This window comes from Chelonia mydas, chromosome 10 (genome assembly GCF_015237465.2).
Source record: "Chelonia mydas isolate rCheMyd1 chromosome 10, rCheMyd1.pri.v2, whole genome shotgun sequence".
NCBI lineage: Eukaryota > Metazoa > Chordata > Testudines > Cheloniidae > Chelonia > Chelonia mydas.
The window spans coordinates 10,203,483-10,224,052 of record NC_051250.2 but is presented as its reverse complement, the minus strand read 5'-3'; the positions used below and the strand labels follow the sequence as shown (position 1 = coordinate 10,224,052).

At 43.2% G+C, this 20,570-nt stretch overlaps 1 protein-coding gene across 2 annotated transcripts in view; it reads left to right on the top strand.

The window, feature by feature from the left end:
- SDK1 (sidekick cell adhesion molecule 1) overlaps nucleotides 1–20,570 on the top strand; it is a 646,346-nt gene that overhangs the window by 607,712 nt on the left and 18,064 nt on the right. For both annotated transcript variants that reach the window (XM_037910909.2, XM_043523779.1), the window contains 6 exons: nucleotides 965–1,080; nucleotides 2,437–2,623; nucleotides 4,107–4,244; nucleotides 9,491–9,652; nucleotides 10,599–10,724; nucleotides 19,391–19,555. In XM_037910909.2, the coding sequence (XP_037766837.1) occupies nucleotides 965–1,080; nucleotides 2,437–2,623; nucleotides 4,107–4,244; nucleotides 9,491–9,652; nucleotides 10,599–10,724; nucleotides 19,391–19,555 (894 nt within the window). The remainder of the gene's footprint in view (nucleotides 1–964; nucleotides 1,081–2,436; nucleotides 2,624–4,106; nucleotides 4,245–9,490; nucleotides 9,653–10,598; nucleotides 10,725–19,390; nucleotides 19,556–20,570) is intronic.

Below are 20,570 nucleotides of genomic sequence, written 5' to 3'. Positions count from 1 at the left end.
CATGTTTAGACATCTTTTCTGTAACCAGAACATGCTGTTTGTTAAGAGCTGCTGTAGGCTAAGACAGAGGATCTAGGAAACAGACCATCCCCACCCATCACTTGGGAAGAAGTTTCACTTGCACTGAGCTGGATCACAGCAAAGGGAAAAGATTGTGTGACCCAGGTGCGCACAAAGAGGAGAGATTAGTTTTCTGGTATGGTGCAGTACACAGGAGGAGAAATGGCAAGCATGTGAATAAATTACACATTCAGCCAGAAAGAGACACAATTCCAGTCTGTGTTTATATTTGAAGATACAATGAAATCAAAACTAAAAAGTATCAAAATCCATTTACTGTACAGAAAATGTTACTTTCATTGGTTTGTTTCTAAAGTGTTCTGGAGATAATTTTAAAGATGCTAGTCTTTTAAAGATGCACTCCTCTTGCTTTTTGTGTTTGCAGCCCCAGTTGTCTGAGCCTCATGGCAGCAAACTGCAATAGCATAAACAGGACATTATGGTGACTCTTGCTAAGGAGAAAGGTTGGGGAAACCTGAGCTACTTCTCTATATGTTTATCTTCACCAATTGGCCATTCAGGAAAGCAAAGTCACCATCAAACCTTTGCCTTTGAAGCTTAGATGAACACAAATAAGGAGATTTTTCTCTGCCATTTTCTTCTTAAAGAACTGCCTGGTGGACTGAGTGTGCTCAGCTGGTCTGTATGAGACAGAGAACACAGCCACCTCCAAGAGGCCCAAGTGATTCTCATTCCACACGCACTGCAAGTGTTTATCTGAGACTTCTCTGCGGTGTTAGATGGATTTAAAGCTGATTCTGTTTCTTAGCTCACTTGTGGCATAAACAAAGAGACTAACCTGGTTACTCCATAAATGGAAAAGTACAACTTGGATATCAGTTTAGTTCTGCTTGTCACTATTAATTCTCCTTATTTCCTTCTCTTACTGTCTCTCTCTCTCTAGCACCAGCAATGGCCCCACAGAACATCCAAGTAAATGCTCTTACTGCGAGCCAGCTAGAGATCACCTGGGACCCACCTCCTGTCGACAGCCAAAATGGGAACATACAAGGCTACAAGGCAATAACTTTTTCCTACTGCTTTCATTATCTCACTTGGCTTCAGAATTACCTTTGCTGCACGAGGCAGACTAAAGCAATACTCAGGCTACAGTAATGAACATGGCATTATGTCCCAAAACCAGAGGGAGAGAGAATGAGGCAGAGACAAAGAGAAGGGGGTACTACTGTTCAATGGAAATTCAGTGCATACAGAGAGTTGGGGAGCTCAGTGTAGGCAGGCAACATGTCTGCTCCAAATACCAAAGGCACAGGAAAAGTGGGGGTGGGAACTGACAGCTGTTATGAGACATCAGGAAATCTATAACTTTCTCCGAGCTGTAAGAATGAGCCATGTCAGATTTCAGAGAGTTTATTTCATGTCCTTAACTTTTTAACAAACTTAAACAGTAGTATTTATTGCACTTGGGTTGCAGAAACACAAGGCACATTGCAGAACCATCTTGTTTTGTCTCTCCAGATGGGAGAGGACCCTTTGAGAGTGGAAGTGGGCAAGACTACAAACGCTGGAGGTTGGCTTGAGTTCAGTGTCTGGCTCTGCCTTTCTCCATGTATTTAGGTCTGCAACTGAAGGAAAGCCGAGCCAGTGAGAGAGAATAATCTGGCATTACTTCTTGGCCATAGCAAGCAATGTTATATATCAATTTATACATTTTCTCTCTTGTATGTGTATAGATAGTTCTAATAGCTTAGCTTGTCGAGCCTAGGTTGACTCTTGGCTCGGCCCTGACTTTATGCCCTGGCCTGTTGTATAGTTGTCACTGCTAGGCCTATCCACAAGCCGTGCTACCAGTGGCTCTGGAGGTAGCCTATTGGAATCATCATCTCTGGAGTTTAAGTTGTATGGCTGCAGGATAAGTATGGGAGAAAAGGGGAATCGGGGGGAAGTACCTACATGAAAGCTAAAGAGAGAGCCTTTTTCAGAGGAGGTGGATCTGTGTCTGGGACTAAGGACTTTCTTGTGTAGTTTGTAGCCATACCAGAATGCCAGCACTAATGGGCAACTCACACCTGAGAATGGTTTGGTACCTGGCCACTTATTCCTGTGTTCTGGAAGGTCTTATTTAATGTCATTAGGCCATGTCACATTGTCTGTACACTATTTTTAAAAGGCCTTTCTCAGGACGCTCTTTTTGAACCCAAGGGGAGTTTTCCTCAGTAAAAATAAAATAAGGCCTTCAGGATTGGGCAAAGAGTGAATAATACTATTATACCCTATAACTGAATGGTCCAAAGCTAAAACTGCCAACGTCTTACTGGTCATGGGGAAACAAGAGTACCTGTTTTACAGCCTGCATCGCAATGAGACTGTAATCTGAGTGCAGGATTGACTTCAACATCTCTCTGTTCTTAACAGATTTATTACTGGGAGATGGACATCCAGAATGACACTGAGAAAGTGAAGGTCCTTTTCCTCCCAGAGACAACAGTTCGGCTGAAAAATCTGACCAGCCACACCAAATACATGGTCTGCATATCTGCCTTCAATGCCGCAGGGGATGGACCAAGAAGCAGCCCCAGGCAGGGCAGGACTCACCAGACTGGTATGAGATTATTTTTCTTTTCCAAACCACAGTTTAACCTGTTTAGAGATAATGATCATATAACTGTTCATCTGTGTGTCTAAGGAAACAAAATACAGAGCTATAGGATGGTTGTGTTTTAGATCTGATCATTGGGTAAATTATTATATTGTATTGTTATTATGGTTAGGCAAACAATTTGGATCGAATCAGAGTCAACCCTTTGGGAAGGGATTTCAGAATTGATGCTGCAATATGAAGTAGAACAGGCTGGGATAGCAATAGAATCTCTGTCACAAACTGGTCCAACAAAAGGCTATGGACCTGATTCTGATCTTACCACTGGAGTAAATTAGGAGTAACTTAGTTGTAGTAAGTGGAGATACACTGATAAAACCATGCGAGAGAAGAGTCATGCTCTTTTTGTTTTTTATTGGGCCTCTGGCATTATGTACAACTACAGTAAGTAATATCTGTGCTGGAGATGCTGATCCCAGAGGGACACGTATTCTATCGATGTTCCATAGTCATTAGGTTCTGTGAGGGGGTGTGCACCAACAGCAGACTCCCTCTTATTATCTTTCTGCCTCTGAACCCTCACTTTTTTATCACTGGGGAAGACTATACAATGCCCTCTGGTTCTCTTTGGGTCACATTACTAGCCAAGAAACTGATATTCCGCAATGGGAGTCTACATCCCCATCTGAAACTGAAGATTGTTGCACAGGATTGAGAATGAAATTCACCCCAGTGCAGAGAGCACACACAAGGCACCGTGCACCATTTAAACCCTCAGGGCCAGGCTGGCCTCTCTCCACCATGCAGTGACAAAGGGCTGCAGCAAGCAGCACACAGTAACAGTCCCTGTGCTCTGGGATAACACAAAATGCCATCCGTGTGCACAAGATTTGCAGGCCAACAACTCCATATCAGAAGTTTGGCTGCTTAGTCAAACTGAGACCCCCAACACGAAAGCATGTGAACGCTGATGCATGCACGTAAGCTGGGGATTTGCATGCACACATACAAACAGTATACTTGAGTACAGACCTGACCAGCACATGCACTTTGGGTATCTTGTGTGTTCAATTCACATACAGCCACTTAACCACTTGGACCAGAAGCCCTAAACTTTTGATGTTTTTTCCTGACTCATTTTTATGTCTTCCAATCCCAAAAAGGTTGTAGAAAAGGCATTCTCACCGTCCTGGTGATGCAGTCATTTGGAAATGAAGCTCTCTGCTGTTCTCTTATGTCATTCCTTCTACATCTTTGTCATTTCTTCTTCCTAGCCTGTTTAATTTCAGTTTTGCAATTTAGTGTCTGCTGATTTTAGTACACTTTTTATATTTCCAATCAATTACAGGAAGACCTGATGCTGTCGATAAATCCTGTTCTCATCTTATTTCCTTTAGATTCACACTGGGTAATATATACCGTTTCATAATACTTATATCAGAATAAATATTCCTGCTGCAGTTCAGTGTGTTTGTAATCCTTTCAGCTCCCAGCGCTCCTAGCTTCTTGGCATTCTCAGAAATCACTTGCACGACACTCAATGTGTCTTGGGGAGAGCCGACGGCAGCAAATGGAATCCTGCAGGGTTATCGAGTGGTGTATGAGCCCTTGGCACCAGTCCAGGGTAAGTAAGCCCCAAAGAACCTATATATTCGGGCTAGGGAAAAAAGCACCATCATGTCTTTTATCTCTGTCCAGCTTGCCATTCTTCTCCATCCAAGCTCTACATGTAGCTGTGACAATTTAGAAAAAGCGTGGGTACTCTTTATGAAATCTTTGTGAAATTATGAACTCTGTGTATGTATCTTTTCTAAGCTGCAAAATCCATTTTGAATGGAGGGCTAGTTGCCTCTCTGTGGTCTTTTTAGGTATGTCTACACTGCGCATTAAGCCCAGGCTCTGACTCCAGTTTGAGCCCAAGCACCCCTTTCATTCATGCACAAATCAATCTGACTTGGATCAGCGAGCACTGAGGACCCTGATCCTAGGGCCTTGCTAGGAGGGTGGGTCACAGCCCAAGTCCCTCTGGCACTCGGGTCTAGAGCCTGTCATTTTGCAGCTCAAACTGCAGACCTGAATCAGAACACCTGCATAGTGTAGAAATGATGTGATAGCACGGCTGTGAGACCTGAGTTCGGTGACTGTAAGCCCAGGTTTACATTGCAGTGCAGATGCTCGAGCACGGACTTGGAATCACTGAGTTCACTTACTATTTTTATTATTTTATTGCAAATATTATTTTGGTATAGATTTGTGTACTTCTCCTGCTATTAAAGAAAGAGTAATGCTGTGTTTGGGTCTTGTGCAAAGTCTGTCTGTTTTGTATACTACACCTGATTGTGTGCCCCTGAGAGAGTTAAACTGGAACCCAGAAGGCTCACACCTTCGGTGAGATTCAGGGAGAAGGTGTGTTTAAGCTTGGGGGGAGCTGTGAGGCCTGCTCTGGTTCCAGGGACTGGGCAGTGGATCGCATGGTCTAAACTCTCAGGAGTGGGTGTTTGATAGAGAATAGGCACCCTGAGAGTATGCCTGGGGACGCCAAGATAGAGACAGTGTTCAGAGCTCTGCTCAGACTCCAGAGACTGAACACACATGGGATCCAGCAGCTGTGTCCCCTCACAGCAGTCTGGTGAGTGGCCAAGAGGGGGTGCCAGCCTGGAGCTTTGACAGTAGCCATGTGGACACGGGTGGTTGGGGCAAATGTGGGTGTTCCTGCTTTGTTAAAACTGCTCTGTAAACTATATAACTGTGGGATACAGCTTTTTTCCATCCTCTCTCATTTCCCTGCAAAGATGTATTCAGCGTGTTCTTGAGTGGCTTGAAAAGCCATTACACTGCCATTGTTACTCTCTGTGGCAGAATAGGAAACAACATATTCGTGTCCTGATTGTCTCCCTGCGCTTCATCCCAAAACTGCAGCATGGGCCTTGCCACAGAATACCCCTCACTGAGTCCCATTTGTGTTGCTGCTGGTGAACTATATCATTTGTATCATAAAACAAGGGTCGTATTGGCATCGTGTGTTAGCTTTCAGTGGCACTTTAGAAGAGGAGAATGGCAGTGGTAGAGATTTCATTGTATCTGTGTGTTTATACTGAGTTTTCAAATTGCATTTTTAACCCAGCACTAGATATAATCCCACCTGACGACAGTATGACAGTCACAAATGCATTATTAATTTGCCAGAAGATCGGCAGAGAAGGAATTGGCAATCTCTCTGAAAACAAATGTAAAATCATTCTAAAGATGATTTAGAGAAGATTAAAATGTTTAGGGAGGGAGTTATTAATATTTTTTATATTCCTGATACATTTCCAGTAGTTCAATAGGATGTCTAGCTTTGGCAGAGTGATAGCGGGTCGAGTAATTTCAACCATTGCCAATCCATTTTAAACTTCTTTCAGAAGAAATAAGGGTATCAATCACTAGCATTTGTTTCTGCTGTAAGGAATAAAGTATTTCTTTATAGCTGACTTTCCATGTCTTGTGCATGGGGAAAGTCATACTCAGAAATGAAAGCAGGAGAATAAAAGCACCTTCACCCTTTGTAGAGTTTTAGCATGAAGAGCTAGTGCAGAACGGATGCATAATTCTGATCAGGAAATGTGGACAGGGCATAAAGGACATTCAGATACCTTGGAGTTCTCCTGCTTCTTATTCTCTCATACATAAAACTTAAAGGGAATCCATCTTTTATGTGGAAATATTAGTGTTTCAAGTACTCTTGTCCAGTACTGAAATAGTTCTTTCATGAAAGCAGTTGGGCTTTCTCAGCAGACAATCAAATCTCATGCTTCTCAATCTATAATCTGATTGTTTGTAGGGTCAGGAAGGAATTTCCCCCTTCCCTGCCCAACATCTACAGATTTGCACAGTTGGCAGCTGCATTACTTGTGAAGGGATTGCCTTCTTCTGAAGCATCAGATTCTGGCTTCTCCTGGAGACAGGATATCAGACTAGATGGATTACTGATATGGCAAAAACGGTGTGTCTGATCAGTTGCTGGTGATGGATGTCAGGGTAAAGGGATATTATGCAGCTGCCATTACTGTGTACAGTGGAGGAGCACAAATTGATGAACCTTCATGAAAAATATACCTGCTAAAAATTTCTGGAGCTACCCAAGTACTTAACCAGTTCAGAGGCCCTTGAATGGGCAATTCACAGAGTTCAGAGTTGCCCTCAGGATTCCAGCAACATGGGACGGGTAAAGTCCAAGCTAAAAGCACCACCTAAAAAGTGGTCATCAGGGACCCAATTCATGTGCAGCTGGATGCTGGAGAGAACAGAAGGAGCTGCAAGAGGACTGCAGCCTCAAATGCCCCTTGATCCATCAGAACCCATTCCTTGTAGATGTGTTGTCCCCCTTTCGCTCACAGTTGGCCAAGAAAGAAAAGTTCATGCTCCGGTGTTGGAGATCCAATTGCTGAAAATAAAAAGAAATGTGTGATGTGTGTGTCTGGGTACTGTGTTTCACAGTATATCTGTGAAAATACTCTCTGGATTATCCTGAACTTTTGTTTCAGTATTTGTTGTCTTCCCTTTTAACTAGTTGGCATGGATGGCAATTACAATGTAGGGGGGACAAGGAAAAATGAGACTCCAGGAACACCCTCTCATCTCCATATTTGATAGCAATAAATCATTTTCCCTTCCTCTGTTCTACTTCTCAGATCCCTCTCTCTCCTTCTGCGTCTAGTTTAACCCATTCACCCTTATCTTCACCATTTGCTGCTCTTCCCTACCATGTCTGTTTGTGCTGTCTTCCCCTTCTCTGGCTGCCCCACTTGTACCCTGAATGCTACCAAATCCTCCTCCCTAAATCTGTCTTCTTTGTCTCCTCTTCCAACTCATGATTTTGTGCCTTTTCTCGTAGGACTTGGAACAACCTCTCTCTTACTGTGCTCTAAGCGCCATTTAAAACCTTCTTCCTAAAGTCTCTTCTCTAGTGCTGTCTTCTCCACATCATTCATATTTAGACATGTACAATTTTATGTTTTACCAATAACTGACAACAAAACTACCCTGGAGCCTTTTTTCACAGTTTAAGGGTGGGAGGGGTGGAAAAGCTTGTTTGAAATTTCAGAGGTTCTTGCTTTTCAGTGTTTTGCCAGATTATGTCTCCACATTTGTCACTGAGAAATTAAATAATATACCTAGATGTAGAGGGAGAAGTTTTGCAGCTTAGAGCTTTTTCTCTTTTAAATAAGAAAGGATTCTTTGAATAGGAAGTTGTAATTGGGATGAAATTTTGATCAAAAACCCTTTGGAAAACATTTTTTAATTTAACTAGTACAACTGCATCTTGAAAATGGATGATAATTTGCATAAACTTTACATCAAAAACTGGAAATTCTATTCATAATGTATTTCCCTGAATACTGCAAAACTAGTACACTCCTCCTGACAGAGCAACCTCTCTTATTTGTCTGGAAAGGGCTACATACATTTATTTCACTGGCAAATATTAAAAGAACGTTGTCAACTCAGATTAGCCCCAAAATTTTGTAAAACAACTTGTACAAAACTTAGGAGATGTTTCCATGTAATTATATTAGAATATTCCAGTGAAAACAGTTGTTTTCAAATAATCTCGCCTCTGCAGTTTTGCAACGTACATAGGGCATCATTGAGAACCTGAATGTGAAACTGACTCTAAATGTTAGTGAAAGAAACTGAATTGATTTTCATTGTTCTATGAGAGAGGAATGCCCGTGAAAGAAAGTGTTGCATAAAGAGTGAAAAGTAAATCGAATCCTTTAAATTCTTGCAGGCTTAATCCAAAGAGATGACAGTAACATAGTTAAAGTAATGTGTGTGTGTATAGAATATAGGGTAAGGCTCTACAGATCACAGCACAGAAATCGCAGCGCTGGAGAATGTGCCACTGAAGTAGTTTTAAGTCACATTTGCACCCTCTTGATCCTGGGCTCCTCCAGGAGCGGGAGAGTCCCTCAGTGCAACTCCGACAATCTTGAGGATCTGTCTCAGCTATGACAACCTCCTGGGGCTGCCCTGTGGACCGTAGTGCAGCCCAGAATCTCTTCAGTGCTGCATGCTACAGCGCCACCCCTGACACATCACTCCCATACCCAGTCTTGCCCCTGCGGATCCACCCCTTATGCCATGGCTTTTGAGGAGGTCCTTGGAAGACAGCCTTATGTTTCTACCCCACTGTGCCTCTACTGAGGGAATTCTTCCCAGACCAAGCCATGACTTTTAGGGCCCCTTTATGCTACTCCAGCCCTTTTTCCCCGGCCTAAAGAGGCCTGAACAGGGGGAGGATCTCACTGTCCCGTTAAATAATAATGCAGCTGATGAGATTCACCACTGCAGTGCACCTTCTGTGGTCATTTACTTCAGTGTAAAACACTACTGAGTCATGGTAACTGTTTATACCCATGGTGCACTCACTTCACACTGGTGTAAATGAAAGTACAAGGTGCAGGGCAAAGATGAATTTGGCACAGTATTTTTTTGCTTGGATTAGTGTTGCAAGGTACATGGCAAAGAGACACCACACGGAGAAGCTGTGGCTTAGGAAGACCTGTGCCGCTTGCAATCCCCTTCATCTACCTCCTCCTTTTTTCCCAGCGTAATTAGTGAGGTTGCGTATAGTCGCATGGTAATTTCCCAGTTGTGTTGTAAGGTTTTTTTCTTGTCAGCACCCACTTATCAAGCTTAAACTCTAATTACACTTATCTGTGCTGAAAATTGGCTATTATCACTATTTAAACTCCCACTAATTGTAAGAAATACTTTCTTAGCAAACTGTGAGATAATTTCACTTATCTAGACATGATAAGCTCTGCTCAATTGCTTTTTTGCATTGAGACTCTCTCTTATTTTTCATCTCGATGGCTACTCCAGGGGTGAGTAAGGTGGTGACTGTGGACATAAAAGGAAATTGGCAGCGTTGGTTAAAGATCCGAGATCTCACCAAGGGGGTGACCTACCTATTCAGAGTGCAAGCCAGAACCATCACCTATGGACCTGAGCTACAAGCCAACATCACGGCTGGGCCAGCAGAGGGTAAGTGCAACCTTAGCAACATGCAACAGACCAGAGCCAATTATATTAATTCAATCCAACAGCAGGGAGTAATACAGTGTATGCGCAAATACATTTCCAGTCCGAGGAAGAATTGAGTCACAAGGGGTCTAGGCATGATTTAGTGGGTTCATAACATTCCATGAAAAACGTTTTTCCTTTTTTATGAAATCCAGAAAGACTGACTGCAAAAACCTGTGCAAATAAACTGAAAGACAAACCGACTAGCCAAAGGAATTCAAAGGTGTGCCTTGACAGCATGGTCCTGATTCTGATTGCACTGATCACACTCCTGATTCAGACCTGAATTAACCCAATACAAATCAATGGTGTTTCTTGTGATCTCATCTTTTGAAGGTGCTATATGATCATAAATAGCTCTCCTATAACGTTTGTGCAACAGTTATAATGTTCTTGAAATACCTTCTGCACCATGTGAATGCGATGGTGATACATGATGCTGCAGTTTAACTCATCCTTATGCTCACATCACAGGCATTATAACTACTGGTCGGATGTGTGAATGACATGGTATTGAATGACTGAACAGGTAGCATGTCTTTGCTGCTGCTCTCTGAGTTTCCAGGGATGGTGCTGGGGTGACTCTGTAGGCAGGAATACCAGAGATAATATGCAGATGTTTGCAAAGATGTAAGTGGTGAAAGTACAGGGTTTTTTGTTTTGGGGTTTTTTTTTGGTCTGCTTAGTTGATGTGGGTACCCCTGTAAAACCCAGCAGCTGATATTTTAATCTGTGGTGCTCGAACCGGGGGAGATTTGGGCCAGCACCCTATTAAACGGGTTTACCCTGTGTATATGTTTGGCTTCTGTGTGTGGTTTTTATGTGCATATTTCTGAAGATGTTACAAAGTATAATGTGATCAATTCTCACACTCCCTGATGTTTGCTATTCTGGTCTCATCCCTTAGGGTCTCCTGGTTCCCCTCAGGAAATTCTGGCTACAAAATCTGCTTCTGGGCTGACTCTGCAGTGGACTGAGGGAGATTCAGGGGACAAACCCACAACTGGCTACATCATAGAGGCACGGTCATCAGGTAGGAGGAACTACTGCTGAGGAAAAAAAAAAGATCCATAAAACATGGACAGGATTTGGTGGTGGGAACTTGTTCCCTTTAGTCCACACCATAGTCCTAGCCACAGTGTAATAGTTTGGAAAAATTTATTTGTCCATGAAGCAGAGGAATGGGACCTTTTGAAGAAAGATAAGAAAGACACAGCTCTTCTTTTCTAAACGCCCACCACCAAGTGTTTTTGACATAGTTCCTATTTTTGCCTTCTGTAAACATATTGCTATGTTAATGGTCATATTTCCTCCTGCTTGGAAATAGTCACAGAAAATTGCCATGAGTACTGTGCCATTTTTCCTCATATGTCACCAACAAAGCTGCCAGTTAAGGAACTAATGTTATTCATAATTTAAAATAATGGACATGTATGCAGTCCCTTTAATGCAGAAGGATCCTCAAGCACTTTGCAAACTGTATGTTTGAGGATCACAGATCCACCACTGAAATACACCTCTTCTGGGCAGAATGCAGCAGCTATCCTGGATCAGTAAGAAAACATGGCTTTTTGCAGTGGACGTACAGAATAACAACATCTCCGATTCATTCTACAGGAGGAATGTGATCAAGACAACAAAGTTATTATGTCATGGGATCTTTATTGACTATGGGTATGTCTGCACTTCGAGCTAGGGGGAGACATCCCCATGCTCGCCCTAAAGTTAGAGTGTAGCCACAGCAGCACAACAGGCTAGCCACCCCAGATATATGCCTAGGGTCTCTGACAGGCACGTATTATCCGTCCCTCTACTCGCACTGATGTGGCTACATTTTGGTTTTAGTGCGCTAACTCAGTGAGAGCTCGTGTGGGTATGTCTCCTCAAGCCCCGAATTCCAAGTTTAAAGACACCATATAAGGGGTCAAAGCCTCATTTTTGTATCTGCTCTGGCAGATGGCACCTTCAGTCATTCTAACTAATGCTGGATGTTAATTCAGACCTGTGTCAGAGAGAGGAGTGCCACCGATGGAATTCCACTAAGGTTTTTCGTTGGCACTCTCCCAGTACTGATTAGCTAAACCATAGGCTGAATTATTGTGATCTTCAGCCCTAGGGATATAGGCTTCCCTCATGAATTCCAAGGTTCCACTATGATTCCATTACCTTTTCCTATTTTCAAGGACTCAACCTTGATCATGGTTTTCAAACAAAACTAATAAAATGTGCACATTCTTCAAGGATTGGAGTATCCAAGTTTAACAAGGCCTTACGTGGACTGGGTTTGGGCCCTGCTGCTGCCTCAGTTTCCCCTTTTTGGGCTTCCCAATAACTGCACCCAGACTTCTGTGAGTTGAGCAACAGCTCATCTTGGGTGGGGTGGTTTATTAAAACAGTGCAGCTTAAATGTAGTATTAAACTAAAACAAATTACCTCCCACCCCCTCCATTGTCTCTTCAGCCCCTTACTGGTCTCACCAGTTCTTTCCACAACCCAGTTCCTGCTGCCTAGCATTTCTTCAAGCCAAGCTTCTTAAAGCTGTTGACCCTCTTAAAGTTTTTGTTCCTGACCCCACTGCAGGTAGCTCCAGCCAGGCCTTCTCCTCTGGCTGTTGGGGAGAGCCTCTTTCCCACTCCTCTCTGACCTTGGTCCCCCCTGAATCCCCGCAACAGCCTCCTTGCAGGTGTATCTCCCCAATTACCCTGGTATCAAGACTTCAAATCCAGCTCTCTCACCTCCCCAAATCACTCGAAGCAAAGGTCAGATTTATCCCAGATTTAGATTTAGCAAAGATCAGATTTATCCCTGTCAGATTAATCCCAGACTCTGGGCTTCTCTGAAGAGACCTCCCCTAGGTCTTTCTTAGTCCCTATTTTCCCTTTGTCTAAGGGAGCAGACCCACTCTTATAGGAAGCCTCATCCCCAGATTGCCATCATCAGATATTCAGTCACCTGACCCAACTACTGGCCCAAGCCCAAACTCATCAGCTAGGACCAGACAAGGCACAGGTGGGGCTAAGTCAAAAGCCCTTAAAGGGCCCATCCTGTAACACTCAGACAAAACAGTCATTGAAGCTTGTTAGCCAACTTTTACCAGTCCAGACAAATGGCGCTCAATAAAACAAGAGTATTTGAGAGTGAAGCCTACATCCCACTTACCTATCACATACTAACAAGAAAATTTTAAGTGCTGTGCTGAAAAAACAAGCATACGTAAACTATAGGAGATCCATTAGCTTCAACCTTCCTTTAAGATATCCTGGTGAATCCACTGTCACTTACGTCTTGCTGTAGATGGCTAACCCCGAGTTCTAATGTGTTCCCCTAACACTGTGGAAACAAATTACAAGACTTCAGAAGGAGCATTTCCATGTAAGCAGATAACACTGCAGTGCAATGGCTACACCACAACTCCCTCTCATTGTCATGCGTGGCTCATCATTTAAGTGAATGTTTTACATTCACTGCCTAGGGATTCATAGAACGCTGGCGCTTTGTGCGGAGAGAATGATCCTTCCATGGCAAGCCTGAGCCACATTAACTCATCCTGGCCCTACTCTACTGAGCCTGCAAACAAACAGGGGAGAGGTGAGGTCTCTTAGTGCTCCTGCTCTCAGGATCTGATTGTTAAACCATTTAATTCCTCCTCAGATTATTTTAATCCTATTCATTCTGCTGTAGCAAGTGAACTAGCCATTTGTATGCTAGATTCCAGTTATTAGTTCTGGTTGAAGCTGTAGAGAGCGTGAAATGTGATCCAAGTGAGGAGAGGGACTAATTGCAATGTTTGTTTATTTCATGCAGGCTTCAGCTTCCTTTAAATATCTCATTCTTCCTCATCTCTGCATGCAGGAATTTGCCATCTGAATTTAGAGCTCAGCAAAAGAAGGGGGCTAATTTCCACTGCCCATGCTGGGCATTTCAGAGAAACATCTTTTTTTAATATAATGCTAAGAAGCTGTTCCTGCCTTCTGGGTTGTTACTGAGCAATGAAACGCAGGTTGGAGAGACTTTTAGTTTTGTTTTTAAACAGTTGCTGTTTCAGAGAAGAGCAGTTGACATGTGCCTTTCACATACAAAGCAAGAAAGGGGAAGTCTCCATCTTTCTGTGACCAAGAACAGAAGCATCTAATAGGCAAATAAAAAGCTTTAGCATGATGTCAATATTTAAACACTGTACCATTACCTTAGGGCTTTGGATCTCAGGTGTCATCTATTATAGGCCTCATTACCCAAAACATTAACTGCTGTATCATCTCATTTATCCTGCTGTAGATCTTTGCCAGAGCTGCCTTCCACCAGGGAAGGAGGGGGCTTAGTGTAATAAACGCTGGCCTCTGCTCTGAGTTGCCACTTTGTCAGGCTGTTCTTTGCACTGCTCTGTTTCAAGAGGCCCTTCTGTCCTGCTGCCTTTTTCTTTTTATATACACAGGTAAGGGTATTTATCCTGCCTCTCTGCTGTTCCCCTGGATCTATGTCAGGTGACCAGCCTGCCTACCTCCTCCACATCTAGCATATAATTCAGACACTGGCACAGAACAGACAAAGCAACATTTTTTCAAAGATTTCAGGGCAAGTGGGAGAATTTTCAGAAAAACAGAGGTCTCTCCCCTCCTGCCTCCATTCTGTGGCAGGAGAAATAGATTCCAGCTCAGTTCCTCCTGCGTTACAGTAAATTCCACTGAGAAATCTCTGGCGCACTCACAGTAAATATCACCTAGGCCACTTGTGTAATGTGTATCAGATCATGCCCTCTGCTTTTATGTGCAGAGAACAGGTAGAGAATGGCAAACCTGTCCAAATGGCCCTAATTTTACCACAGGGAAGAGTTAAGTGGCTTTATCTGCATTCTGCGACACTGTGGCATCCCGTGTGCTTCCCCTCCATGTGGCTGGAGACTTGTGGCTGGTGAGGAGAGGGGTGTAGTCTGGGGAGCACCATTTTGCACAGAGTTGTCCCCCTCCAAGCCCACAGCTTTCCTCATGGATGATGTTGCAGACTCCGAGCCCCCTGCTACTGGCCTCCCAAAAGGTTCCTGAGGGATCCATGCTGCCATGGATATGTGGAGGGAATGGCACAGAGGCATTGTGCCTTAATGCCTATGTTGGCCTGCTGCAGATGCTCTGAGATCTGTGGAATTTCCTTGCAGATCATAGGATATCTCCAGGGTAGGCAGGCCATGGATCTGCCTGCTTTGTGGGACAGACACCCAATGCCCAGGACAGGATGATGCAAAGTTTCCTGGTGCTGACCTGGTTTTTCCCTGTAGGAGGGCATGGCTTAACCCTATAGTAGGAAAATGCATTTAAACATGCTTTCAGTTATTGTGGTTTCTAATATAGGCCAAATAAGCCCCCAATTGCCATGAAGCCCATATTTAGAATATAGACAAATCAGGCAAATATTGTATCTTGTCCTCAAAATTACTCTTCCCAGAGGGCAGACATTTTCGGGAAGAACTGTTCCACTCAGCGTGCGGGTTTTCCCTCCCCTAAATGGCTGAGGCATTTTGTTTCCCGGAGCCCTGTGGACTGATCTCTCTCTAGCTCGTCTCTGGTCTCTTGAGAAATGTTTCTTTTTTTTTCTTTTTTCTTTTTTTTTTTCTTTTTCTATTTATTTTTAAGCAAATAAGTAGATACCTTGTTTAACGTGGACACAAACCAGCAAAATTCAGTAAATTCAAAGTGAAGGATGCAGCTGCATCTCTGGCTCCTGTCATGGGGCCTTTCATTTGCTCCTGCTTCCGAACTGCGTGCAGTGATGGTTTGTCAGCCTTCACTTTCCATTCTTGTCCTTTTGTTAGTTGGCATCATAACCCAAACCTTTCCCTTTACTCAAGAAATTAACATTTTAATCTTGTCATTTGTGGGATGAACACTGACCAAGTATAGGAGGCCCTAATGATCAGTAGCTTCTATTCTTGTAAATCTCCTGATGTCTGATTACTAGTAAGTTTTATAACACAGCTTTCCGGTTACACAAAGAGAGAAAACCTAGAGTTTCAGAAATGAATAATTGACAGGTTTCCATCTAGCCCAGCTCCAGCATGCCAGTCATTTGTCACCTAGCCTGTCTTATAAGAACCAGAAGCCTCTGTTACTGACTGACAGTTTTATGCAGCATAGAGACCCTGATTAATTGTCCATGATATCAAGCTTTTGTGTTGGTGTGGCGTCTGTTTGAACACCTGCAGTGCACAACACTGCTCACCATTTCAGAGGAGTAAACTGTGTGCGTAGCCGAGGCTCAACATGACGATAGGTAGGAGGGATTAGTGTCTTTTAGAGCAATTAGAGCCTTCTCGCCACACACATGCGATTGCCTCTCAACGCTGATGGAGAAATCGAAGCTGGAAGATAGAGATCAGATTCTTGTGTCGGCAGGAAATGAGGCTGGGCCTTGATGCGGTGTAGCATTTATAAAAACAGGAAGCAAAAGAAGATTGATTTTTCAAAGGAACTCTCCCTTTGGTGTCATATATTTACCCCTCCTATCAGATTCCACGTACACAATGAAAGGTAATAAGAATTGAAGGAATGGACAGATGTTATTGAGGCAAAAGCAATTGAGAGTAATATGACTGCATCCCCATCACCAGCTGTGCTGAATCTCACAGTACGTTAAACAGGAATTGAGTGGGACTGGCTAGCCTTGCATCTGTTTTGGGGGTGTTAGTCAGTGGTGCAAACTTTGCTTCTCTTGTTGGTTTCTCTGCACTGATACACGGTTGAGCTATTAGTTTTTGGCATGCAAATCCTTCCTTACCATGACCTGTGTGGGAAATATTGTGTACAGTATGCTAATGATTTTCCACTTAATACAGAAGCCAATCTGCCCCCTCCACCCCCCACTTAGGTATCTCATTAATGAATTCTCTCTCCCATGAGCTGCTGACATTTATAGCAAATGTGTTTTGGGGAAGAGGGAAAGTTAAATGCAATGAGGGATTTCATAACTACATGCAGCGACACCGGATAGCAAAGTTTGCCATCAAAATAAGCAGTCTTTTTAACCCGACTTTGCTGTCCATCTACAGGCAGACCCAAGTATTCCTGTCAGGAATAGGACAAAGTCTTGTTGGCCAGGTCTTAGTCTTGAAAACCCAAAGGACTGGATTGTGTCTGGTGTGTGCATGTGTTGTGCATTGCAGAGAGAACAAGGAGCCTTCCTCCACTTTCCTGCCTGCAGTGCATGGGTTAGCCCCAACTGCAGTCCTTCCTAGCATTGTGCAGCTCTGCGTGGGCTGGTTTCCTATAGGGCACAATGTGGCCCAAACCAAGGGTAGTTTGAACCTGGGTTCTATTTCATACAGGTCCCCAAAGTTTGGAATGGGGGATGTGAGGTAAATGGCTCCATTTTGGCCCAGCTTCAGGAGGCAGTCCCCTTAGGATTGGAGCAAAATGTGAGCCAAAAGTGGAGGCGGTCAGAGCAACTGGAATTTCTCTGATACGGCAGTTCTCTGAAGAAATGCCCACCAGCAAACTTCCATGGATAACCTGATATAAACTTGCATCTGAAGGGTTTTTTACCCACGAAAGCTTATGCCCAAATAATTCTGTTAGTCTTTAAGATGCCACCGGACTCCTTGTTGTTTTTGTGGATACAGACTAACACGGCGACCCCCGGTACCTGATATAAACTACAGCTGTGTCCTCTCTCTGCCACCCTCCCCAGCATGGGCCCGGGGCAGGGCAGAGGCAGAAATGCCACCATCAGTCCTCAGGGGGTAATTTCCCCTTGGATGCAGGCTGCACTCTGAAGTTGACTTTCCAGCTCCCTGCAGCAGCTCTGCTGAATTTAGCACGCTGTCTATACAAATAATTTCATGGACTATTTTAAGAACAACAGCAAGAGAGTGGTAGGTTTGTTTCTGTTGAAATTAGTGTTGGAAAAATCGTTATTTATGCTGTTATTTTTTTCCGCCATCTAAGCAATTTGCGGTGCTAATGAATTGCTTTTAAAGCAGATCACAGTGGGCTGAAATTCTGTATCAGTATTTGCAAATGTGTTTATGAAAACTCATTCAGTTCTAGCAATTATGACAATATTTTATAGAATCAGATGCAGGATCTAGTGTCAGTGATTGCAGCAAACGCTCTTTGAAAATGTATCCACACTCCACCCACTTCAAGTAAAAACCATTCCAACCATTTTTTATTACATTGTTAGCTTTGCATGGTGAAAATAATCTAGCTTTACACTGCCCTACATATGGGAAGTCAATATTTTATCTTCTGTTTTACACACATTGTAAAAAAAGTAATTCATAACAATGGTACATTATGATAACTTCATTAAACTCTGAAAATGCTGGTGAATAATGTATTGGTCTGAATTTTAAACATGACAGAAAAATTGCCTATTCGTTAGTATTTCTCAAATGTGGACAGAATAATAAAATTTTCAGCCTCCTTGTTCAGTCCACTTGGGACTGCCAATCATCTTGATCAGAACAGGTGCAGCGTGGGGGACATGCAGCGCATTACAAATTAGTATTTACTTATGGCAAAATTAAAACATTCACATGGAAGTGCACCTACAGCATAAATCATTCAGTTCTGCCCATTGTTTTCTGTTGCAAAGGAATAGGCTAAGGGCCCAATTCTGCTTTCACTTACACTGGTGTAATTCTGGAATAACTACAATGACTTCAATGGGCTTGTGAAATCTAGAGTAAGTGAGAACAGATTCTGCTCCTGACATTGCAGCATCGGAACATGACACCAATGATAATGCTGCTGGCTTTTACTTTACTATTATACTGGTGGCACCTCTAGTCAGAAAGAATCATGGATGTGATAGACTCTCAGTGCAGAGGGCTTTCTTTCAGTGCAAGTATCTCATACATTGTATTTGTGCAGACTTTGTCTTTCTATTTTTATATTGTCATTAGGACATACTGGGGGGGTAATGGAAATTAATTACCAAAAATGTTAAAATAGAATTAATAGTCATTGGGCTAGGTCCTTGAAGCCATGCCAGTTTACATCAGCTGAGGATCTGGCCCATTGACCTCAGCGCTGCAGCTTGAATGCTCCTGTGGCAATAAGCACTACTCCCCAACACACAAATGGTGCCTATATTTCATCAGTGAGAAGTGAATGGAAGCGGTAGGTTTGCCGGTCATCTCTGGAAAATAGGCCACTTAGCCTGACGTTAGGGTCCAAAATTCAAAATTGTTGGCCAGAGTTTTTAATCACAGTTGTAATTTTTTATCCTACCACTGGCAGTAACCATCTTGTTGAAAATGACCTCTTTTCATTGTGCTTCAAGTAGATATGAGAATATGACTTAAGTAATAGGAAAACAATGTGATACATGCTCTGGATGGTTATCAATATAAATATTAGTATGGCTATTGAATATCTAGATTATCTAATTGTGCACATCTGGGGTCTAGAACAGAGAGGATTTCGTCACACTCCAAGTTCTATCTGTAAGTTTCACCCATGTGAAGGTTTCACGTTTGGATCCTGACATAATGTAAAAGTAATCACAACCTAGAATGACTGTGGCTCAATAGCCTACCACATTGGTTTGATTTATTTGCTGCGTTGGACAGCAGTAGTTCAGGTATGCACGGAAATTGCCTCATGTTGAAACACATGATTAATAGCAACTCATTTCCACAGAGCAGGAGAAAGAGTGTCCAGTAATAATGCTAATGATGCTCTTTTTTTGTGTGTGCTGTTTTCCTAGATGAAGGACTGTGGGATACGTTTGTGAAGGATATCCCCCGCAGTGCTACCTCCTACACAGTCGGTCTGGACAAGCTAAAACAGGGGGTGAGCTATGAATTCCGAGTGGTTGCAGTAAATGAGTTTGGCTATGGAGAACCAAGCATCCCATCTGCAGCAGTATCAGGTAATCGTGCATTCTGTATTATACTTTCTCCACTAGGCTTCCTTTGTGGGGAAAGAGGAGAGAGAAAACCAGAGCCAACAGTTAAAATAAAGCACTGAGGCCCTTCTTAAAAACTGTGCTACTTTCCTTTATGCCATGAAACCCCACTGAAATCATGTTAAAACCAGTATGGTGCAATGATGAATCAGATGCTGATTTTACAGTGGGCCTTTCTCTCAAGGGAAACCATTTTGTAGGAAAACAGGTGCCTACCACTTTAATATTTGCTGAAGAAACTCCCCCCGGAGTCCGCATGTAAATTAGCATGTATTGCAACATGACTATACAGTTTGTGATTTGTTAGCTTTTTCCCCCTCCCCAATTCCATTTCTGTTTCTTCTCTTCACCTGGGTCCATTCCCTCCCCAGTCTCCTGGGGTAGATATTTCTATATTATTTTGTATATATCGCTCTCAGAAATGTGCTAGGTGAAATTTACTGGCAGAGTAAACTGTATCCTTCCACTGTATCCTTCCGCTGGCAATTCAAATTCTCTAAGGGCCCTACCCAAAACGCACTGACCTCAATGGAAAGACTTCCATCACAACATCAGACCCTAAGTCTGTACGGGTTGGATTGTTGATGTTCTTCACACACCTTCCTGCCAGCTCTGTTGTGGTTATCACCAGTGTGTAGAGATGTGGCCTGAACACCCTTCAGAAATCTCTTTGAACTCAGAGTTCAAGACTTGCCAGAAGGAGAGTGATGGGACTTTGTGAGGTAAACTAGGCTGATGCTTGCTATGTTCCATTGGTATCCCCGCAGCTGGAGTTTGGTGGCCTGTTGCAGAAGCAGGAGAAGCGGCCCTGGTTAAGGCCTTGCACAGGTGTCTCCTTACTCTTGCTTCCTCCTTCCAAGTTGCTTTTAGGCAAACTGTTAAAACAGCTTTGTGATTCAAAATTCTGGAGCTTCCTGGGGGCCTGGCAGTGCCAGTATCTGAAGCAGGACTTATCTCTTTGCTCCTGGTGTAAAGAACA